This window comes from Harmonia axyridis, chromosome 4 (assembly GCF_914767665.1).
Source record: "Harmonia axyridis chromosome 4, icHarAxyr1.1, whole genome shotgun sequence".
Taxonomy (NCBI): domain Eukaryota; kingdom Metazoa; phylum Arthropoda; class Insecta; order Coleoptera; family Coccinellidae; genus Harmonia; species Harmonia axyridis.
Genome location: NC_059504.1, coordinates 25,473,832 through 25,492,273, shown reverse-complemented (window position 1 = coordinate 25,492,273; position 18,442 = coordinate 25,473,832). Strand labels below are relative to the sequence as shown.

The 18,442-nt window shown below is 35.0% G+C and overlaps 1 protein-coding gene across 5 annotated transcripts in view; it reads left to right on the top strand.

The window, feature by feature from the left end:
* Positions 1 to 14,158, top strand: part of LOC123679038 (neprilysin-2-like) — a 49,063-nt gene extending 34,905 nt beyond the window's left edge. For 3 of the 5 annotated variants that reach the window (XM_045616366.1, XM_045616367.1, XM_045616363.1), the window contains exons 3-10: positions 3,903 to 4,474; positions 5,132 to 5,308; positions 5,361 to 5,578; positions 6,712 to 6,870; positions 7,454 to 7,694; positions 7,755 to 7,923; positions 10,668 to 10,918; positions 12,839 to 14,158. In XM_045616366.1, the coding sequence (XP_045472322.1) occupies positions 3,903 to 4,474; positions 5,132 to 5,308; positions 5,361 to 5,578; positions 6,712 to 6,870; positions 7,454 to 7,694; positions 7,755 to 7,923; positions 10,668 to 10,918; positions 12,839 to 13,177 (2,126 nt within the window). In that variant the 3' untranslated portion in view covers positions 13,178 to 14,158. The remainder of the gene's footprint in view (positions 1 to 3,902; positions 4,475 to 5,131; positions 5,309 to 5,360; positions 5,579 to 6,711; positions 6,871 to 7,453; positions 7,695 to 7,754; positions 7,924 to 10,667; positions 10,919 to 12,838) is intronic. The other 2 variants (XM_045616365.1, XM_045616364.1) reach the window with 1 other exon arrangement.
* Positions 14,159 to 18,442: the final 4,284 nt, after the last annotated feature.

Here is an 18,442-nt window from a genome sequence, read left to right as displayed (position 1 = left end):
TGCGTTCCAAAACTCGCTCCTTCGTCGCTCGTTTTCGAATTTCGCATTCGTGTTGGAATAGGAGCTCATTCTGCAACTTGTTTTAGAATATACTATTCCTTACTAAACATTTTCATCTAATTATTTCAAGTTCATTCATTCAATCAAATTTTTGAAAATGCAAAAAGGCAAAGCTTGTGTGCAAATGTCAGCTAGTTGCATTTCTTTTTAGCATAATCAATTGCAAGCATTCTTCTTTCATACTTTTCACGGATGATATAATAACTGAAGTCTAAATGTTTTGTGCAGTAGGGAACACTGTTTTTCATATTTTACTGATACTTTCTTTTACTTCATATAGCTGTTTTAGCCACACAGCTTCTTTTCAGGCTTCTGAGGCTGCTACGTACTCTGTGGTCGATGAAGTCACATGACTTCCATGCGATTACACTTCCATTCAGGGTAAATATGTGGCCCGTTGTATCTTTGACTCTCTAGGTCATTGGTAGAATCTGAGAGTATCCAGTAATGAATTTTGTTTCGGGTAAGCCATATTTACAGGGTGAGTCGGGAGGAACGGTTCAAACTCTAGAAGTGTATTGTACACGTTGAAATAATTCAAAAAAGTCATTTTTATCTTCTACGATTCTCATTTGTTTCGAGATAGTGTGTTAAAGTTAGAATTTTTCTCAAGTTTTTCTTTTATAGTATCTACACTTCACAAGATTTTCAACTGAAATTTGGCATAAATATTATCATTGATAGTTCACACTATGTGACATTTCGATAGAAAATCCACAGGGCGATATTTTCTCTGTAACACTGTCCACTGTTTTCCTCAAAAGCTTTTTTTTGCTACTGTTAATTTGAAAAATGTAGAAAAAATCTTTGTTGATATACTGAACTTTATGGTCTCTTGTAGTTTTCTCGTATCTGCTATTGATTTCGAGGAAAAAATATCGAACGATTCTCTCGAAATCCTCAGAAAAATCCAAATTGTCATGAAAAATCCAATTAGTAGATAAGCTGTGGTGAATAAATTCATTATTAGTTTTTATGGTTATTTTCCCGATCTGTAGCGATGATTCATAAATATTCGATAAACTCGAATGATTATTACAAAATTTGTATTCAAACTTCAACACCCTGTATCTCTAAAACAAATGAGAATCGTAAGAGAACATATATTTTTTTAAATTATTTTCACGTGTACAATACGCTTCTGGAGTTTGGCCCGTTACTCCCGACTCACCTTGTATATTAGTTAAGCGGAGATTTCACGAATCACGACCCGTCCCTGACTTCCCGTTCCTAGTTCCAATCTCCCTGTCTTGTCTCGACAGAGCGTTGTATTTTCATGACCTGATCTTCAGCTTCCGATCTACAACGCAAGTAGGATTAATTGCTCTTAAAGTTTCAAAATGGTTTAGTTTTTCAGTTCTTTCTTGTATGTGCTTTTCATTTTTTTTTTGACATTTGTAGTATTGCTGCCGGTTCAATTTTTTTATTCCAGTCAAGCAAGCAGGCAAACGCTTGGTTCCTCCCATCTTTATGGAAATATGAAGATTGCCAAGTGCCCCACAATAGTTTATATGATTCAAACATCTCTATAATTTCTACCAATGCTTCTTTTTTAATAAGTTCTCCAGATGCCATCATATCAAATCGAAAATATAAACCAATACAGCACGAGGTACGAATAAGCGGACATAGCGATCCGTCTGATGGAGAATTTCACGTCCCATTCACAACCGTTCCTCCTTAAATCTGTTGGAAACCTCTTCCGATCTACCTAACTGCCTGATCATATCACCCAAACGACGTCGATCGGGTCCGATTTAGGCGAGGATTTAGGTTCCCTAAATCACTGCTTTACTTACACTGTCTCCTTTAGGCCCAGTTTCACCAAACAGCACTTGATCCCAGATTGATTAAACTCCGCTTGTTACTAAAGCAGGCTTAACAGTGTTTTCTGTTTCACCATGCATCAACCCGTCCGAAGATGATCGCGATTAAATAGTCAAACCATTTGGCAACGTTGTGAACAAAAAGTTATATAGTGTTCTGTATCGTATTAGCAGTGATGGCCATCATTGGCGCTAGGTGTCAGGTGTCATTCATTCATAACTCATAACATTTCAAATCATTTGTCATCTTGTAAACAAAAAACAAAGTTAATTTTTGCCGAAAATGTCGAGTGATGTGCTTCGAAATGTCGGAAACTTGCAGAAGTTAAAAAGAAATTATCCCATTTCACAAAACCACACATTCTGGAAAAAAAACTATATAAGTAATTTTATTAACTTATTCATTTTCATTAACAAGTTTAACTGCTTCTTAAATAATATTTCAATCAAACATATCAATAAATTATTCTTTGCAATAAGTTTCATAAAACACAAAAACAAAGTTTACGTGTATTTTAAATGGGAAATATTGAGCCTATACATATAGTCATATTTTGATAAAATTGATCCAAAAATTAGAAATTTCCGGAAAAATAATTACATAGACAAGAGTTCCATACTGATAAATAATTATTAATCTCTACTTGAAAGGTTATAATCCTCCAAAAATGGCCGATTAGTGCTAAATCGCGATTGGTCGATTAAATGGCGCTTTGGAGTGTGGTGAAACGCTACATTACATTAATCGTGATCTAAGGCCTCACTTAAGAGCCAAGTCAAGATTAAAGCATTTGGTGAAACTGGGCCTTAGATATCCGACCACTTGTTTCACTGCATTCCAATACTTAACTCATTACTACATAGGCGTACAACTCTTCTTCCGCCATTTTTTCCTAAAATTCGAGGCTTTATTTAAAAAAAATGGTTATACATTTATGATTCAAAGTATTGTCCATCGCTGTTCACTACTTTCTCTACTGTTTTATTGGATTCTAAATTTTCCAATTCTTCTTCAATTGCTGTGCGCCATTCTCTTTCTCCTTGGTTTCCGCCGTTTCTTCATATGAGATAGGTATGTTAATTTCTGTGTAATTAGCTTCTTTTACAATAAATTCATATAACTTTGCGGGAATTTTGATCGTTTATCTTTTTCGTAAATTATATCTGGTTTTATTCTCTATTTTTATTTTTCAGAGTATTTTTCACTTATGACTTCCATATTTCTTTCATTATGTTCATCTTATTTTAGAACACCTACAATTATATCATCATTGATTTCTACGTTTTGTAAATCAGAGTTCTTAAAATTCTACTCGCCGAAGACGGATCACTCTGTTTGAGAAATAATGTAATAAAATTTCACTCTTGACTGAATTTATCTCTTAAGTCTATCTATCAATAATCTGTAGTACCTATTATTACTCAGAACAGTTCTGTATATTTTGCTAGACCATAATATCAAGTGATTCATTCAAAAATTATTATTATATTGTGAAATTTTCTAATGTTAAAAGTATTGAAGTGGCATTGAGAGAGTAAATTTCAATAGATACCTCCTTAAAAATGAGATTTGAATCGACTGCCAATATCTTGTTGATGGCGTTCTATAAATATAAGTGAGAGCGATAGTTGAAATAATTATTTAGCCATAATAAGACTCTTTCACCTTATTGAGTTTGCCCTGATTCACTTTCTTATTTAAGATAGGATATAGGAAACTCATTTACATGTCGTTCGAATTGAATTCAAGAATTCGTTACTCATTGAGAATATTGATGTGAATTCTGTATCAAAGATTGATATTTGAATTATTTTATTGGAATATTTTAAACAAGTTATATCATCCGTGTATGATGGACCTCTTCTGAAAATGTTAAGTCTCCTCCAACAAATTATTAACCTAATGGTCGAATAAAGGTTTTTATTCCGCAAATACTATATATTAGGACCTATTTTCTGGAATGAAAAGAGCGCAATAATTCTAATTTATTTCTGTCTAAATTCCGATAATTTCAGGTTCCTTCACTGCCGAGCCATTATTGGGTGCCGAACCATCCATTATCAATACTGTTTCCAATGGAGAAGTGCCAAACAATAAGATTTGTCTCACACCTGGATGCATTCACACAGCTTCGAAGGTTCTCGAGTATATGGATCCTTCGGTAGATCCATGTGATGACTTTTACCAATTCACTTGTGGAAACTTTCTTAAGAAAACTAACATTCCTGACGATAAAGCTTCTGTGACCTCGTTCAGCATTATAAGTGATTTACTGCAAGAGCAACTCAGATCGATGATTGAAGAACCTATAGATCCCAAAGAACCAAAACCGTTTCAACTCACCAAAAAACTCTACAGGGCTTGCATGAATAAGACCTTGATAGAAAAGGAAGGGTTAACTACCATTTTCAAGATATTCAAGAATTTGGGTGGATGGCCAGTATTGGAAGGAGATATGTGGAATGATGGTGATTTTGACTGGAGAAAGGCAGTGTATAAATTCAGGAGAAATGGATATAGCGTGGATTACCTCATCGATTTCTCTGTGGGCATAGATCTCAAAAACTCAACTCGTAGGATTATAGATGTAAGTTGAGCCTATATATTTCAAGATCATTGGTTGGTCGCCCACCACCTGAATTAGATGAAGATTATTTGAATTGAAAATATGTGGTTCGAAAATATTCATCACAAAATGAGATTCACCTCTGGAAAATGGAGCTTTGAGATGGCATAGTTATCTACCAAGTACTATTTTTTCATTAGTATCGAACCACGGCTGGAATCTTACTAATTATTTTCGATTGAACACCTTAATAAAAGGTACCCCTCCTCCCTCAATAATGAGACACTGGAATGAGCAGAAGAGATGGGCACCTGTTGTCAAGGTAGTCAATCGAAAATAATTCGTGGGATCTCAATCCAGGTTTCATCCAATATATTATTGTCGAAATTGAAATTTGGATTTTGGGTTCATCTCAGACATTGGAAATTCAAGAAGAATATCGAAAAAAAAAACATGATTATTACAAAACCGACGGAGTTGAGATTCTGGGTATTGCTATGATATAACGATATCAAGCTCCTTGCTAAATTTAATGCTGATCACATAATCAAAACCATAGAATATTGCTGCTTATTTATTGTGGGTGCAATGAGTTCTAAAAATGGTCTCCATAATGTTAATGCAAAATTTTTCATTGATAGCGTCATCAGAAATTCTCTAATTATCCATCTGTTTCAGTTGGACCAAGCATCCTTTGGACTCAGGAGAGAGTTCCTCACCAGAGGGCTATCTGATAAATTAGTCCGGGCCTACTACGATTATATGGTAGATATAGCCGTTCTTTTTGGAGCGGAGAAAACAAGAGCATCGAAGGAATTGGAAGAATCTCTCAATTTCGAAATCAAATTGGCAAATGTAAACACTTTGAAATTTTCGATGTCGGTATTACTTTTTAATTTATTTCTAGATTTCATTGCCAAGTGAAAAGAGAAGGAACGCTTCTCTTTTATACAATCCAATGACGGTTGAAGAATTACAAAGGAGGTTCCAGAGCATTCCTTGGCTTGAGTACATCAATACACTTTTAGCTCCAGATACTGTGATAACCAAGGATGAGGTTGTTGTAGTTAGTGTACCATCGTATATAACGGATCTAGAAAAAATTCTTGCAATAACCCCCAAAAGGTAAATATCTCTGAAACTCACAAAAAATTGGAAATATAAGATAGCACTCTAAAAAGTACCAAGGACATGATTTTTAGTTATCCACAAAATATTTCCGAAGTATAGGAGGGTCGGTCACGGTCAATGGTACCTTGATCTTTTACGGAGAACGATGCGATTTTATCGAATATTTCCCTCCTGTCAAAAATTCTATGTATCTGGAGAACAATTATCGAAAATTACAGCGATAATTGCATTGTAGGAAGCGAAACTGCACTGCGATAATTGTTCTGTTCATAGATGCTTAGTTTCTATGCATCTTACACAGTGCGAATCTATGGCAATTCCATTCTAAATCGGTTTGACAGGTAATGTAACAGTTTATTCGGGAAATATTCCCCCGAATTACACTCGTGCATCAAAATTACCGGATAATTTCGCATTCCAGCGTGTTTTCTTTGAAAAACTGCATTCGGTCATTTTCATTTTTGGAGAAAGAGCCCGACACCGAAGGTGGAGGGCTCTTTCTCCAAAAATGAAAATGAACTCCTGCAGTTTTTATGACAACACGCTGTCATGCAAAATAATCGGTAATTTTGATGCACTTGTGCAATTACTTACGATAATTTGGTTTTTTGGGTAGAAACTACTGCTCTATCCATCTATATAAAATATCTTAAGCGCTGCGGTATTGCCACTTTTATCAAAAATAAATTCAAAATCAAATAGAACCAATAGTGTATATTATCACTTTTATTTATGTATTAATTTCCTTGTTCCTATCTCTAGGGGTTTTAGAGTAATTGATTGATTTACTTTTTTTTGTACAAAACATAGCTTCAATTGAACATTCATCAATTCGGTATTTGTATAAATGAGTGAAAACTTTGGACTGCAAGAAATCTAGGTTCGGAATAGATCACAGTGCTATCGTCAAAGATAAACCGATTTCGCATATTTTAGAGCTCATCACTACAGTCGATATTGATGAGCCCAAAATAAGAACAAAAATGACAGCACGTTCTCTGTGGTTTCTTCTCAACCTAGACTTTTTCGATGTTACCAGTCATTTACCATAGCTTCTTCTTAAAAGTTTTATCAATTTGTGAAGACATGTATTAACCACCTATCATTTATAACTTTATTTTCTTCAGAGTTCAAGCCAATTACATAATGTGGAGAGCTGCAGCTTCATCAGTATCATATCTAACGGAAGCTCTGAGGAGGCGTCAACTAGAATACACTACTGTTGTATCTGGTAAAACGGAGAGGGCACCAAGATGGAAAGAATGCGTTGATATATCTGCCGGCAGGTGAGTGAAACAGTAGAAATTTGAATTCACTTTTCTTATAATAGTGGTTACGCACAGAATGTTTGTTTTCAAATCATCGGATGCATTTAATAACAAATTCGAATTTCAATTTATTCATTTTTATTTTCTTTCAGTTCAGAATAATACACTCATTGTCGCTTTGTGATGCTACTTAAATTGATGTAGTGACATACTCAAAAATGATGCTTTGTAAATAAATAAACGTCAATTAAAGACTATTCTCAAAACTAAAAACTTTTTTCAAATAAATCAATAGTTATAAAACATTAATAACAATGCTTCCATCTCATTACGTTAGTAAGTAATAACAATATAGAAACCAATCACTTTAGTCAGTCATTACTACCGACTTTGCGCGGCAAGATTTGAATTGAAAAAAATATTTCCTTATTTATATATAAATTCTGATGAAATCTATCTGTTCACCCATGAAAATATTCTTCACTCAATCTTCATTTTTTGTGTTTCGAGTCATTATAACTAACTAATAATTATTCTAATTCGAACATGCTTAGTATAGCAGATTTTGGAAACACTCAGTACTATAATTATATATTTTCAGTTTATCAACAGCTGCTGGTGCTCTTTACGTTAGGAAATATTTCAACGAAGACGCTCGACAGAATGCTTTGGAAATGGTACGTGACATAAGAGCTGAATTCGAGAGAATCTTAAAGGAGGTCGATTGGATGGATGACGAAACTAAAAAAAATGCTATAGAAAAGGCCAAATCCATGTCCACTCATATAGCTTATCCAGATGAGCTTTTGGATGACAGCAAGCTAGAGGAGTTTTACCAAAATGTGAGATCATTAACTGAAACAAATATAAGTGCATCTTTTTATTGGTGATTACTCTTTCAGTTGGAGATGGACGAGAACAATTACATGGGATCCGTCCTGAATCTCACCTTATTCGGTACTCAATTCTCATTCAAACGTTTGAGGCAACCGGTAAACAAGACTGATTGGATAACTCACGGAAGACCTGCTATCGTAAACGCGTTCTATTCATCGATTGAGAATAGTATACGTAAGTAGCAAGAACCACCTAAAATTCACCTAGTAGACTAGAAACAAATAGGCGGCTTTAGGCTTGAGTTCAAATAATAAATTGTTTTTTTATCAAGTCAAGTCTACCAACAAATTGATTATGACTTACTACTTTGGCAAGTTGTTCTCGAGACAAGTACGAGGTGCGCCCTCCCCCGGGGGTTGATTTTTCGTCCCAAGATTGCTGATTGACTCTTCAGTTAGGCTATCCAGCGACCTCTGCCTAAGACACACCTTCTCGCAACATCGTGGAGAAGTGACTCGGTTGCAACTCGACGGCCTCTTTAAATCCGCCGGGGCCGATATAGTGTGGCACGTACAGCCATGGCGCCATCTGTGAGCAGACCGAGTCACTACACTACTATAAGACAACACGTGTATTACTACTGAAACACTTTCAAAAGTTTGGTCAGATAAAATTTAATAGTATGAGGCAGCAGGCCGGATTCGACTTACTTCCTCCCGTAGGCCAAAAACTATTTGTCGCCTCCCTGAGTAAAGATAATTAAAAAAAATTTCCAACACGTGATTTTCGCAGGTGTTAAGACATTTTACTACCTGGAAATGAAACAATCTACTGTTTCAGAGTATTCAATAGTATTTTACAAATTAACCAAAAGATTTTCAGATAACTTCGCAATTACAGTTTTCATCATCAATATAATAAAGATTTTTTCTTGCCTTTTTTTCGAGAATTTTCGCAACACTACTTCAAAGTCTAAGTTTTTACATTTATCAGCTTCAATGCACAAAACGGAAGATAATTCAAACGCTTTCGAGATATGCTAGATCGCAAATAGGATAAAATGCGCTTCAAAGATGAAAATGACCTTTCTACTGAGCAGTTCGTTTCAAAAGTGCATAAAAACATTCTAATTGTAATATCAATTTAGGAAAACACTTGCACTTAGCTTTTATAGCTTCTAATGAAGGTAACTACTCATTTCGAGTAGAGTTTTTGGAGGATGTTCTGACTGAGCTACGTAGACTTTGTAGTGCAAACATTCATCGTGAAGTTTTTCATATAAATCGTCAAGAAAACTAGAGATGAGATCAGTAACTGCTACTCCTAATTCTTTAGAATCAAGCGATTGCAATTTTAATGAAGAAGAGAACTTCGCAGCAAAATCCTTGTAGCAATGTTTACGTTCATTCAATTCTCTTGTTAGATGGTCAATTATAACAAGATAAATCCCTACTCTGAATTTTTCCCTCCCACTTAAAATAACATGTCCCACTCGAGTTCATTAATAGGAACAGTTTTGTTGTGGCTCTTCTTTCTTCACTTTGATATTTCGTCCAGAAGTCCAGAATTGCTCTCCACTTCCTCCTCAAATCGATCAAATTAATCTCTTAATCCTCCGATATAATGAACCAATGACTCATAATACAAAACAATTTCATCTATACCAATGTCAACTTTCACTTCGCTCACTTCACTCACTATCAAATCTTTCCAAAATTAGACTCCATACAGCGATCATTATTGCGTTTTCAAGTGATGTTAGCTTCGGTGTTTATTTCTACATTTTTGTATAATTTACAGAAAATTTGCCTACGTTGGCCTATTCGGTAATATGGCACTGGAGGGCAGCACCTCACTACGCAGGACTTGTCAAATACTTGTCCGCCATCCAAGTAAATTTCTGCTAAGATGTCTAATACATTGGTGTATTCAAGTGACTACTCCAATGTCTCAATCTCAAGGTTTTTCAATATTACCTAAGTACTCTTAAAAAACCTCAAGTAGCAACTTTTGAAGGAGCCAACCTATCTTGTATTTTAATGGTATTGGTCCCTTTTCACTTGATTTCCGCGTCGTTTTTAATTCGTATTTCTGTCAATGTCATGATTTGAGATTACATCAACAATCAACGACTTTTGACAGAACAAATGAAAATTTTAAAATGATGCCGTTGATTCGTAAATTGTTTGTATAGTGCCACCGGAAGAGGAAGGAAAAGTGACTCATTCAGAGCCGAGTCAATTCAATTTTTTTTCAATTCAATTCAATTTATTCAATTAGATCTCCATACAATATCTTTCCTACAATTAACAATATTTGAGAATCTCGCATGACCAGGCAAGACCTAACTAGGCAAGCATGCCTGTATTGTATAATCTTGCCAGGCCAAAGCAGAGTTACTAAAAAATTACAGTTCATGTAAGATAAAAAGAAAAAAACAAGTAAATCAAAAATCTGCTAAATCAAACACGGCGAGGAGGATGCATGATGAAGAGGTATATCCAGGGAATGACAAGAAAAAGGAGTTTTGGTGTACCTATTGTTATTTGAGAAAGTCCATATGAGACACCAGAAATATCTTAAACAAAATCTAATCAGTAAAAACAGTATTTCAGAAATCTTAATTTGTACAATTTTCCTAGGAAGATTAAAACCTGGAATTTTCTCTGAAAGATCAACGGTTAGACCTTTACAAGAACCGCATTCCGAACTCCAAATTTCCTTGTCACTTTCATTGAATTGAAGGAAAGTGTTAATCCACTAGATTTGATGATTTTATGGATTATAGATTAAATAAAAGTATCAGTAGGTGCTATTGTAAATAAAGTCTTAACATCTGGTCATAACTTTTATTAGCAATCGAAGAAACTTTCTAAATTTTTGAATATGTTTAATGAAAAGTTGAAATAAAAAAATGAATTGCTCGATGTTCTCGAAGGGTATGCTTCTTAATTAACGATATAATAATTATATTTCAGAATTTCCAGCTGGTATTCTCCAGGGGGTATTTTTCAATGCTGACAGACCAAGGTACATGAATTATGGTGCTATTGGCTTTGTTATTGGTCACGAAATAACTCACGGCTTCGATGACCAAGGCAGGCAATTCGATAAAAATGGCAATCTGGTAGATTGGTGGGCTCCTTCGACCCAAAAGGCTTTCATCGAGAAGGCTCAATGTATAATAGATCAATACGGAAATTACACAGTTCCAGAAATAGGACGTAATGTAAGTCGGTCCATAGTTTTGATGCGATTCAATGAACTTTTTTCAGTTCATTACATTTCATTAGTATTAAATATATTCTTTCGAGTATTGAATGTTACTGAGATGTATGCCCATTAGATACAAATAATTTTTTATTGGTCCGATAATAGGATCAGAGACGTAGGTAGGTATTATCAGTTTTCGTTTCGGAGTTGAGCTTTTAAGCATGGGGTTTTCGTTGGAAAGTTTATTAAGTAGAAATGGATTTTAGATTTGCAATATTGTAGCTGCAGAATATAAGTATGGGTATGTGCCTTTAAAAGAAGCATGTTGTATTTGAAGTCGTGTGGCTTTTGTTTGTTATTTTCTAATATGTTGATTACACCAGAATTTCACTGCAGCCAGAACAGCTGATCTATTGAATTGCGGAATCGATGCATTTGAAATTTGAAAGCACTAGAGTTTTACAAGACCAAAAATACTGTTACTCTAGAGGAATGATTTTAGGAGCGAAGGACGAAAAAAAAATGACCCTTTTTGGATTGAAGCGTCAATGAATATTTTTATCTTCGAGAATGTTTTAATTGAACTCATTCCAACTAACAGTGAGTTATTCTGAAATGTTTTTTCTATAGACAAAATTCACCACATGTTTTTTTAACGAACATCGCAGAATCATCTACGAATAATGCATATATAAACGGTGCTATGAATCCTTACGTAAATAAAGATCTATGACAAACCTCTTTTTCATTATATTTTTTTTGCGAATGTTGATGAAGCATTTTGGATCAGCTGATTCTTGCACGATTTTTACTACATTTCATGTGAAATACGCATCTGGTTTTCTGTATAGTTTTGGCCACATTTTTTTTCAATTTGAGTTAACTAACATGTAAATACAATTAATCTTAAAACATATTTACTGAATGAGTTAACACAATTTTATAATTCATAAATGACCTCTCTCAGTTTAGAAGTACATAATGATTCCCAAATTCAAGAATAAACCAATGGAACACACCTTCTTTTGAATCCCTTGTAATTTGATCATAAGTTTTTCTCGAAAATTATTTTTGATCCTACACTTTATCAACTATTTAATAGTTCATTTATTTTATGCTCCTTGCAGAAATTATTTGAGTTAAAGGTACAAGAAAACGAAAAGTTCAAGTAGTAGCAGAGAAAATGAAATTAATTTATGCCTACTAATGTACTGATTTTACCTAAAATATTAGGTGTAAAACTTTTCTTTCGAATTCTTTCAACATATAGTATTCTCTAAAAACATTGGTTCTTATAGTGCTCAATACCTACTGTCACCTAGCCTATTCGAAGCTTCAACTGCTTTTATAATTTGTGCCTACATTTTTCCTGAAACCAACTAATAACTAGAGGTTAAATAAATATAAACCTATAATAAAATGGGTATTTGGATTTTGCAATGATGCTTACCACCTATTTACGCTATTTTTCACTTTGTTCATCCATTTGGAAATCCTTAGATATATCTGATAAATTAGTGATAAATCCCAACATGATATATTGCGAATAAACCTGACCAGAGTTTTTGGTCAAAATATAGGATTAGACGAATAACCCTTGAAAAATCTAGCCAACATTTTCACTACGTTGCAATACGAAAATAATTCAATTGAGTAAGTGGTTAGAACTATATAACTATTATGGATTATATAGCTATAAGGGTCGCTAATGAATCGTTTTATTTTTTCAAGGTGGAACCCTGTGGTGACCAGGTACACCGCACCTTCTGATAGCTCCGTCCAAAACTCATCAACTGAGATTAATTCTTTATGAAAGTATTGTACTCATTGAATTTTAATTGGTCGTTTTGAAATACGTAATCTTAGCTCATTCAGTAAATTCTTGTGTGGTTTGGTAGGCCTAGTACTAACGGAGGCTGGCATTCCTCTCTTACAGCTAAATGGAATCAACACACAAGGCGAGAACATCGCCGATTGTGGTGGCCTTAAGGAGGCCTACATCGCCTATGAGCACTGGATGAAGCGACACGGCGAAGAACCTTACCTTCCAGGCATCAACCTGAATGGTCGCCAGATGTTTTGGGTTTCAGCCGCCCACATCTGGTGCTCCAAGTACAGAAAAGAAGATTTAAGACAAATAGTGGTCACTGATGAACATTCTCCAGATAAATTCAGGGTTATAGGCCCAATGAGCAACATGCAATACTTCGCCAAGGATTTCGATTGTAAAGTCGGATCCGTCATGAACCCGGTTCATAAATGCAATGTCTGGTGATCATTTCCATCAAAATCACATCGAATCATCATTTTTAAATTGACTTGATTATTATTGTCATACAAAATTTCAGAAATTACACTAATAACTTTGCAGAGATGTAAGCCTAACAAAACCTTGGCCATTGCATGAAAATTCCCAACATAGATTAATGAACAACGATGTTATTATACTAATTTTAATGTATATCTAGCATCCATGTAGATCTCTAACACTGTACATTTGATCTATCTTTCAATATTGTTAATTTTAACTAGCGCAGAATGTAGATCTGAACGATCATTGATGGAATTCTGTAGAAGTTCCAGAGTATTTTTAGACGTCTTAAACCATCGTATTTTTGCCTTTCAAAAATCTTGTTCTATAATGAGAACATACTCAATCATATCTATTCCTCTGTCTCAACTGTTGTTTGACTTTATGATTGAAAGGAGATTGATAGTCTGCGAATTTATTCATCATACTCAAAATATTAAAAACGATTTTTTAGCTGAATGGTATCAACACTCAAGGAGAAAATATAGCTGATAATGGAGGAATAAAAGAATCTTATCTGGCATATCAATCGTGGACCCAAAGAAACGAACCAGAAATGCGTCTCCCAGGCCTTGACTTCACGCCTCAACAGATGTTCTGGATATCTGCTGGAAATATTTGGTGTTCGAAGTATAGACCGGAAGCTTTGAAACTGAGGGTTTTAACAGGATATCACTCCCCTGGAAATTTCAGAGTTAATGGACCTTTGAGCAATCTGGATCATTTCGCGGAAGATTTTAGTTGTCCCATAGGTTCCAAGATGAATCCTAGAAGCAAATGTAGAGTCTGGTAAAATTTTTCCGTGAAAAGGTTGAGTTTCTGTGATTTTTGGAATGATATTATTCTTGTACATATTAAGCGACGTAAGCAGAAAAACTCATTGTTTTGTATTTTATTGATCTGATTTTTGTATTAAGAGAACAAATAAAGTTGAATATTATATAATTTCCTTATTATTTCTTATTACTGCTATAATAAGCATAGTACGAGAACGGCTACACATTTATTCCAATTTCCTGGCACACACTCCAATAAAATTGATCAGTGGAGTGGTGCCTTCTGAAAAAAAAAACTAGAAAATAAGAACTAAGATATTTCGGTATAAGTGAAGTGTAACTCACTGATGAATGATTCAGTGTTGAATTAGAATAAATTGTTCTTTCTGTCTCATAGATCGGAGGAGAAGGAGGTGGTCATTGCAATTCGACTGAACTAACTTATTTCAATCACTCGTAGCAATATAAGATTGAAGAGAAACATTTCCACTCTACAATGTAATAACTCAACTTATTTGTACAGGGTGGGCAAATTTCGATGTTTTAGCACTACAACTTTTAAACCAGAGGATTTACGTAGAATCCACTGACGTGCTTGTCTTTTCAAAAGGGTTTCTAATTACGAAGCTATGACCCAAAGTTATGTTTTTTCAAATGAGAACACTAGATTTCTGTGCCATTTTTGGAAAGCTTAATTTTTCCTGATTTCAAAACTATATAATATCGTATAGTTTGTATTAATATAAATAACAGAAAATGGTCAAAAACCTTTTTTTACCTAATAGTCTCTATATTTCTATGGTTTCAACTATTGATGAGCATAGAAAAATAGAGCTTTCTATAACAAGAGCAGTGTCCTTCCGTCAATATGATTATTTCTATGATTTTTACTAAGTTCTACAAAATTCGAATCTAGATATAATATATAAAAATTTCGAAAATATAAACGAACTCGGAGAAAATTTCCTAGGTTGCTTCAACACAGTTTCAAATATTCATCTACTGAATTCGGTGCGAAATATCGAAAAGATGTGTTAACTATGCATTGCACAATTGTTGTCATTATTAGGATAAATATTATTTCTTGTTTGTTCCCTTCGTAATTGAATTGTTGAGTTCAATCATATAGGTATTTTCTTTTTGTTAGTGTCCATCATTGTGGTGTGCTCAAACTTAACTGAGTCGTTTTTGGCGACCTTCTTTTTTTTCGAGTTATAAGCGAAAATTGGTAAAATGGCGATATCGAAAAACATTTATATCTCCGCTAATACTGATGATAGAGCTCCGAAATTAAAACATTATACAGGCACTTTTTTACCTGGAATCTCACTCAAGATCGAATGTTTCAATCGAAAGAGTTGTAATGAGTTGGATGTATCAGAATATTATTTTCATAGGTCCCAGAATAAATACGCACAAGTACCAATCCATTTTAAATAGCATATGAAACAACGCATACCTACCCTATATTTTATAGTTTTCTTAGATAAATACAAAAATACCAGTCAGGCGGCTGAAAATGTAAATAGTGTTTTTGCCCTTATACTGTAATAGCCAATCACGTGCAGTTTTGGTTGCGTCGATTCCGTTCCGGTAATTTCGATGTCAAAGATGCACCACGCACTGAAAGGCCACTGGCCAATTGTCGAAAATATCGATAAAGGCATGGATATTGTCGAATGCTGTTTCGATTGCTCAAGAGCTTAAGAGTCCACAATAAACCGTTTGGAACACTATTTGCATAAGGATGATCTCAAGAAGGTGCTAGATGTATGGATATCACATGAGCTAACCAAAAAACCGCATGTACCGAATTTCCACTGCGAATCACTGCAGAATCGCAACAAAATCGCCCTATTTTTGAAACGCTTGGTACCTGGTGATGAAAAGTGGATCATTTATGACAACGTCAAGCAAAAACGGTCGTGGTCGAAACGCGGTGAGCCTTCGGAAACGGCCAGGAAGGTTTTGCTGTGTGTTTAGTGAGATTGGCAGGGAATTATCTACCAAGAGCTGTTCACCTAAAGCACAACTGTGTTAACTATGGTAATTGAAGCCTTGTTCTTTATACAATAATAATGGTTTTCTTTTTACTACAACTTATACTTTCTTGCGCCTGGGTTGTCTTATGAAATAAATTTACGGAATATATTTATGGAATATGTGAAATTTTTCCTTGTTTTTGTCCTACAAAAATGTTGGAAACTGAATATGATATGATTTAAATAAATAAATGATAAAATCTATTTTTCTATGAAAAAACACCTGACCTGGTAGGTACCAACAAAAAATTCCGCTATTTTGCTAACCTATATGAGCCGTGACTTTCTATGCCCCCCCCCTCAAATATTGTCTGGATCCGCCCCTGGGTAGTTTAGCCTTCAAAACTTCGGCCAGAAACTTTGGTGTTCCTCTAATGAGCTTAAAGAGACGCTGTAAAGGAACGAACAAATTAGCTGTTAATGCAGTAAAGAAGTTGGGAAGCAAAAGATCTGTTTTCACTGAGGAACAAGAACAACAATTGGTGGCGCATATACTTGACATGGAATGCAGAATGTACGGTCTCACCACTAAAGATGTAAGATCGCTTATCAACTTGCTGAGAAAAATAATATTTTTTCTGAGGAAACCTGTCTAGCTGGTAAAGATTGGTTGGCCGGTTTTCGCAAGAGACACCCTCAACTTTCACTGCGATCCCTTAATCAACATCAGCGGCTTGCACTCGTTCTTTTAACCGACCTGTCGTTACCAAATTTTTCACGTTACTCAAGACAATGTTTGACAAAATACAAGTTCCAGCGCACAGAATCTTCAATGTTGACGAAACATCTTTGAGTACGGTCCCAGGTAAAAATAGTAAAGTTCTAACTCAAAGAGGTAGAAAACAAGTTGGCAGAGTTGTATCCGCAGAAAGAGGTATGTCCACAACAGCCGTGATTTGTAGGTCTGCATCAGGTTCATACGTTCCACCTATGGTTATTTTTGCTCGTAAGCGAATGAAAGAAGAGTTGAAAGATGGCGCACCACCAGGAACAGCATTCTATTGTATTTATTCTGGCTGGATGAAACTTGAGGTTTTTGCGGTGTGGTTTGATCATTTTCTTTCTTTTATAAAGCCGTCTCAAGAGGATCCGGCATTGTTGATTCTTGATGGACACCTTTCACATACAAAAAATTTAAGTGTCATCGAAAAAGCTAGAAGTAATTACGTGACCGTTTTATGTCTGCCGCCTCACACCACCCACAAGCTTCAGCCATTAGACGTGAATTTTATGTATCCGCTCAATCACTATCACAATAGAGCATTGGAAAAATGGCTAACTAATCATCCCGGAAGAGTTGTCCTGTTTTTCAATTGTCACAAATATTTAACTAATCCTATATGTAGGGCCAGTACACCCCTTAACGCCATTAACGGATTCAAGAAGACTGGACGATATTTTCTCTGACATTGAGTTCGAAGCTGCTAAAGTAACTGAGCAAAAAGACCCTAGGAATGACAGTGTCAATGGAAAAAATGATGTGGTGCAGGAACAGCATGAAAAAGTCAATAATACCGTCCATGAGCAACATGATGGGGCTAATGAAAGCATTGAACTGAATGTTGTTTCAACGTCTACTATCATACAATCCTTTGATTCGGTTAGTGAACATCATGGGGAACACAATATTTCAATATTCAGCCGAATGATGTTTGTCCACTTCCTAAAATGACACAAGAACAACGGAGTTCAAAAACAAGAAAGTCTGGTGACACAGTAGTTTTGACAAGCACTCCTTACAAAGATCAATTGTTGGAGGAGCAACAGAGGAAGACAAAGCAGGCCGAAAAAATAGATTCAAAGAACAAGAATAAATTTGCAAAAAATATTGTTCCAAAAGAAAGAAATAAAAGGCGAATTCTGATGGAATACGTGAATGATAAAAAAAGGGGACGAGGAATCCGAAGAAGATACAGAATGTCTCATTTGTACCGAAACGTTTTTACAGTCTCATTCAGGAGAAGGTTGGGTGCAGTGCTCAATGTGCTATCGTTGGGCACATGATGAATGTGCTGGAATCGACGAGAATGACTGTGATCCTTATAGTTGTGACTATTGCATTGACCGTTCGAAAGTGAACAAAGTGCGTAAACAGTTAGCAGATGAAATGTAAAATCAATTTGTTTTTCGTTTCAGTAGTTTCTGTATTTTATTGTTTCTTAACACTTATTCTTGCTGTACAGCGATTTAATTTTGTTTGTTCATTTGGTTGAGCCGAATAAAGTTAATTTAGTTGAATTAATTGGGTGTTTCATTGCATAAAAATGAAGAAAGTGCATCCCCACAGAGAGATCATTCTGCCCATCCTTAGGGGATCATTTTTCCCAACCTATTAGGGTATAACGATCCCTTTATGTATATGTACCTGGTATTTCACCATAATTTGACCCCCCCTCTAACTTTGTTTCTAA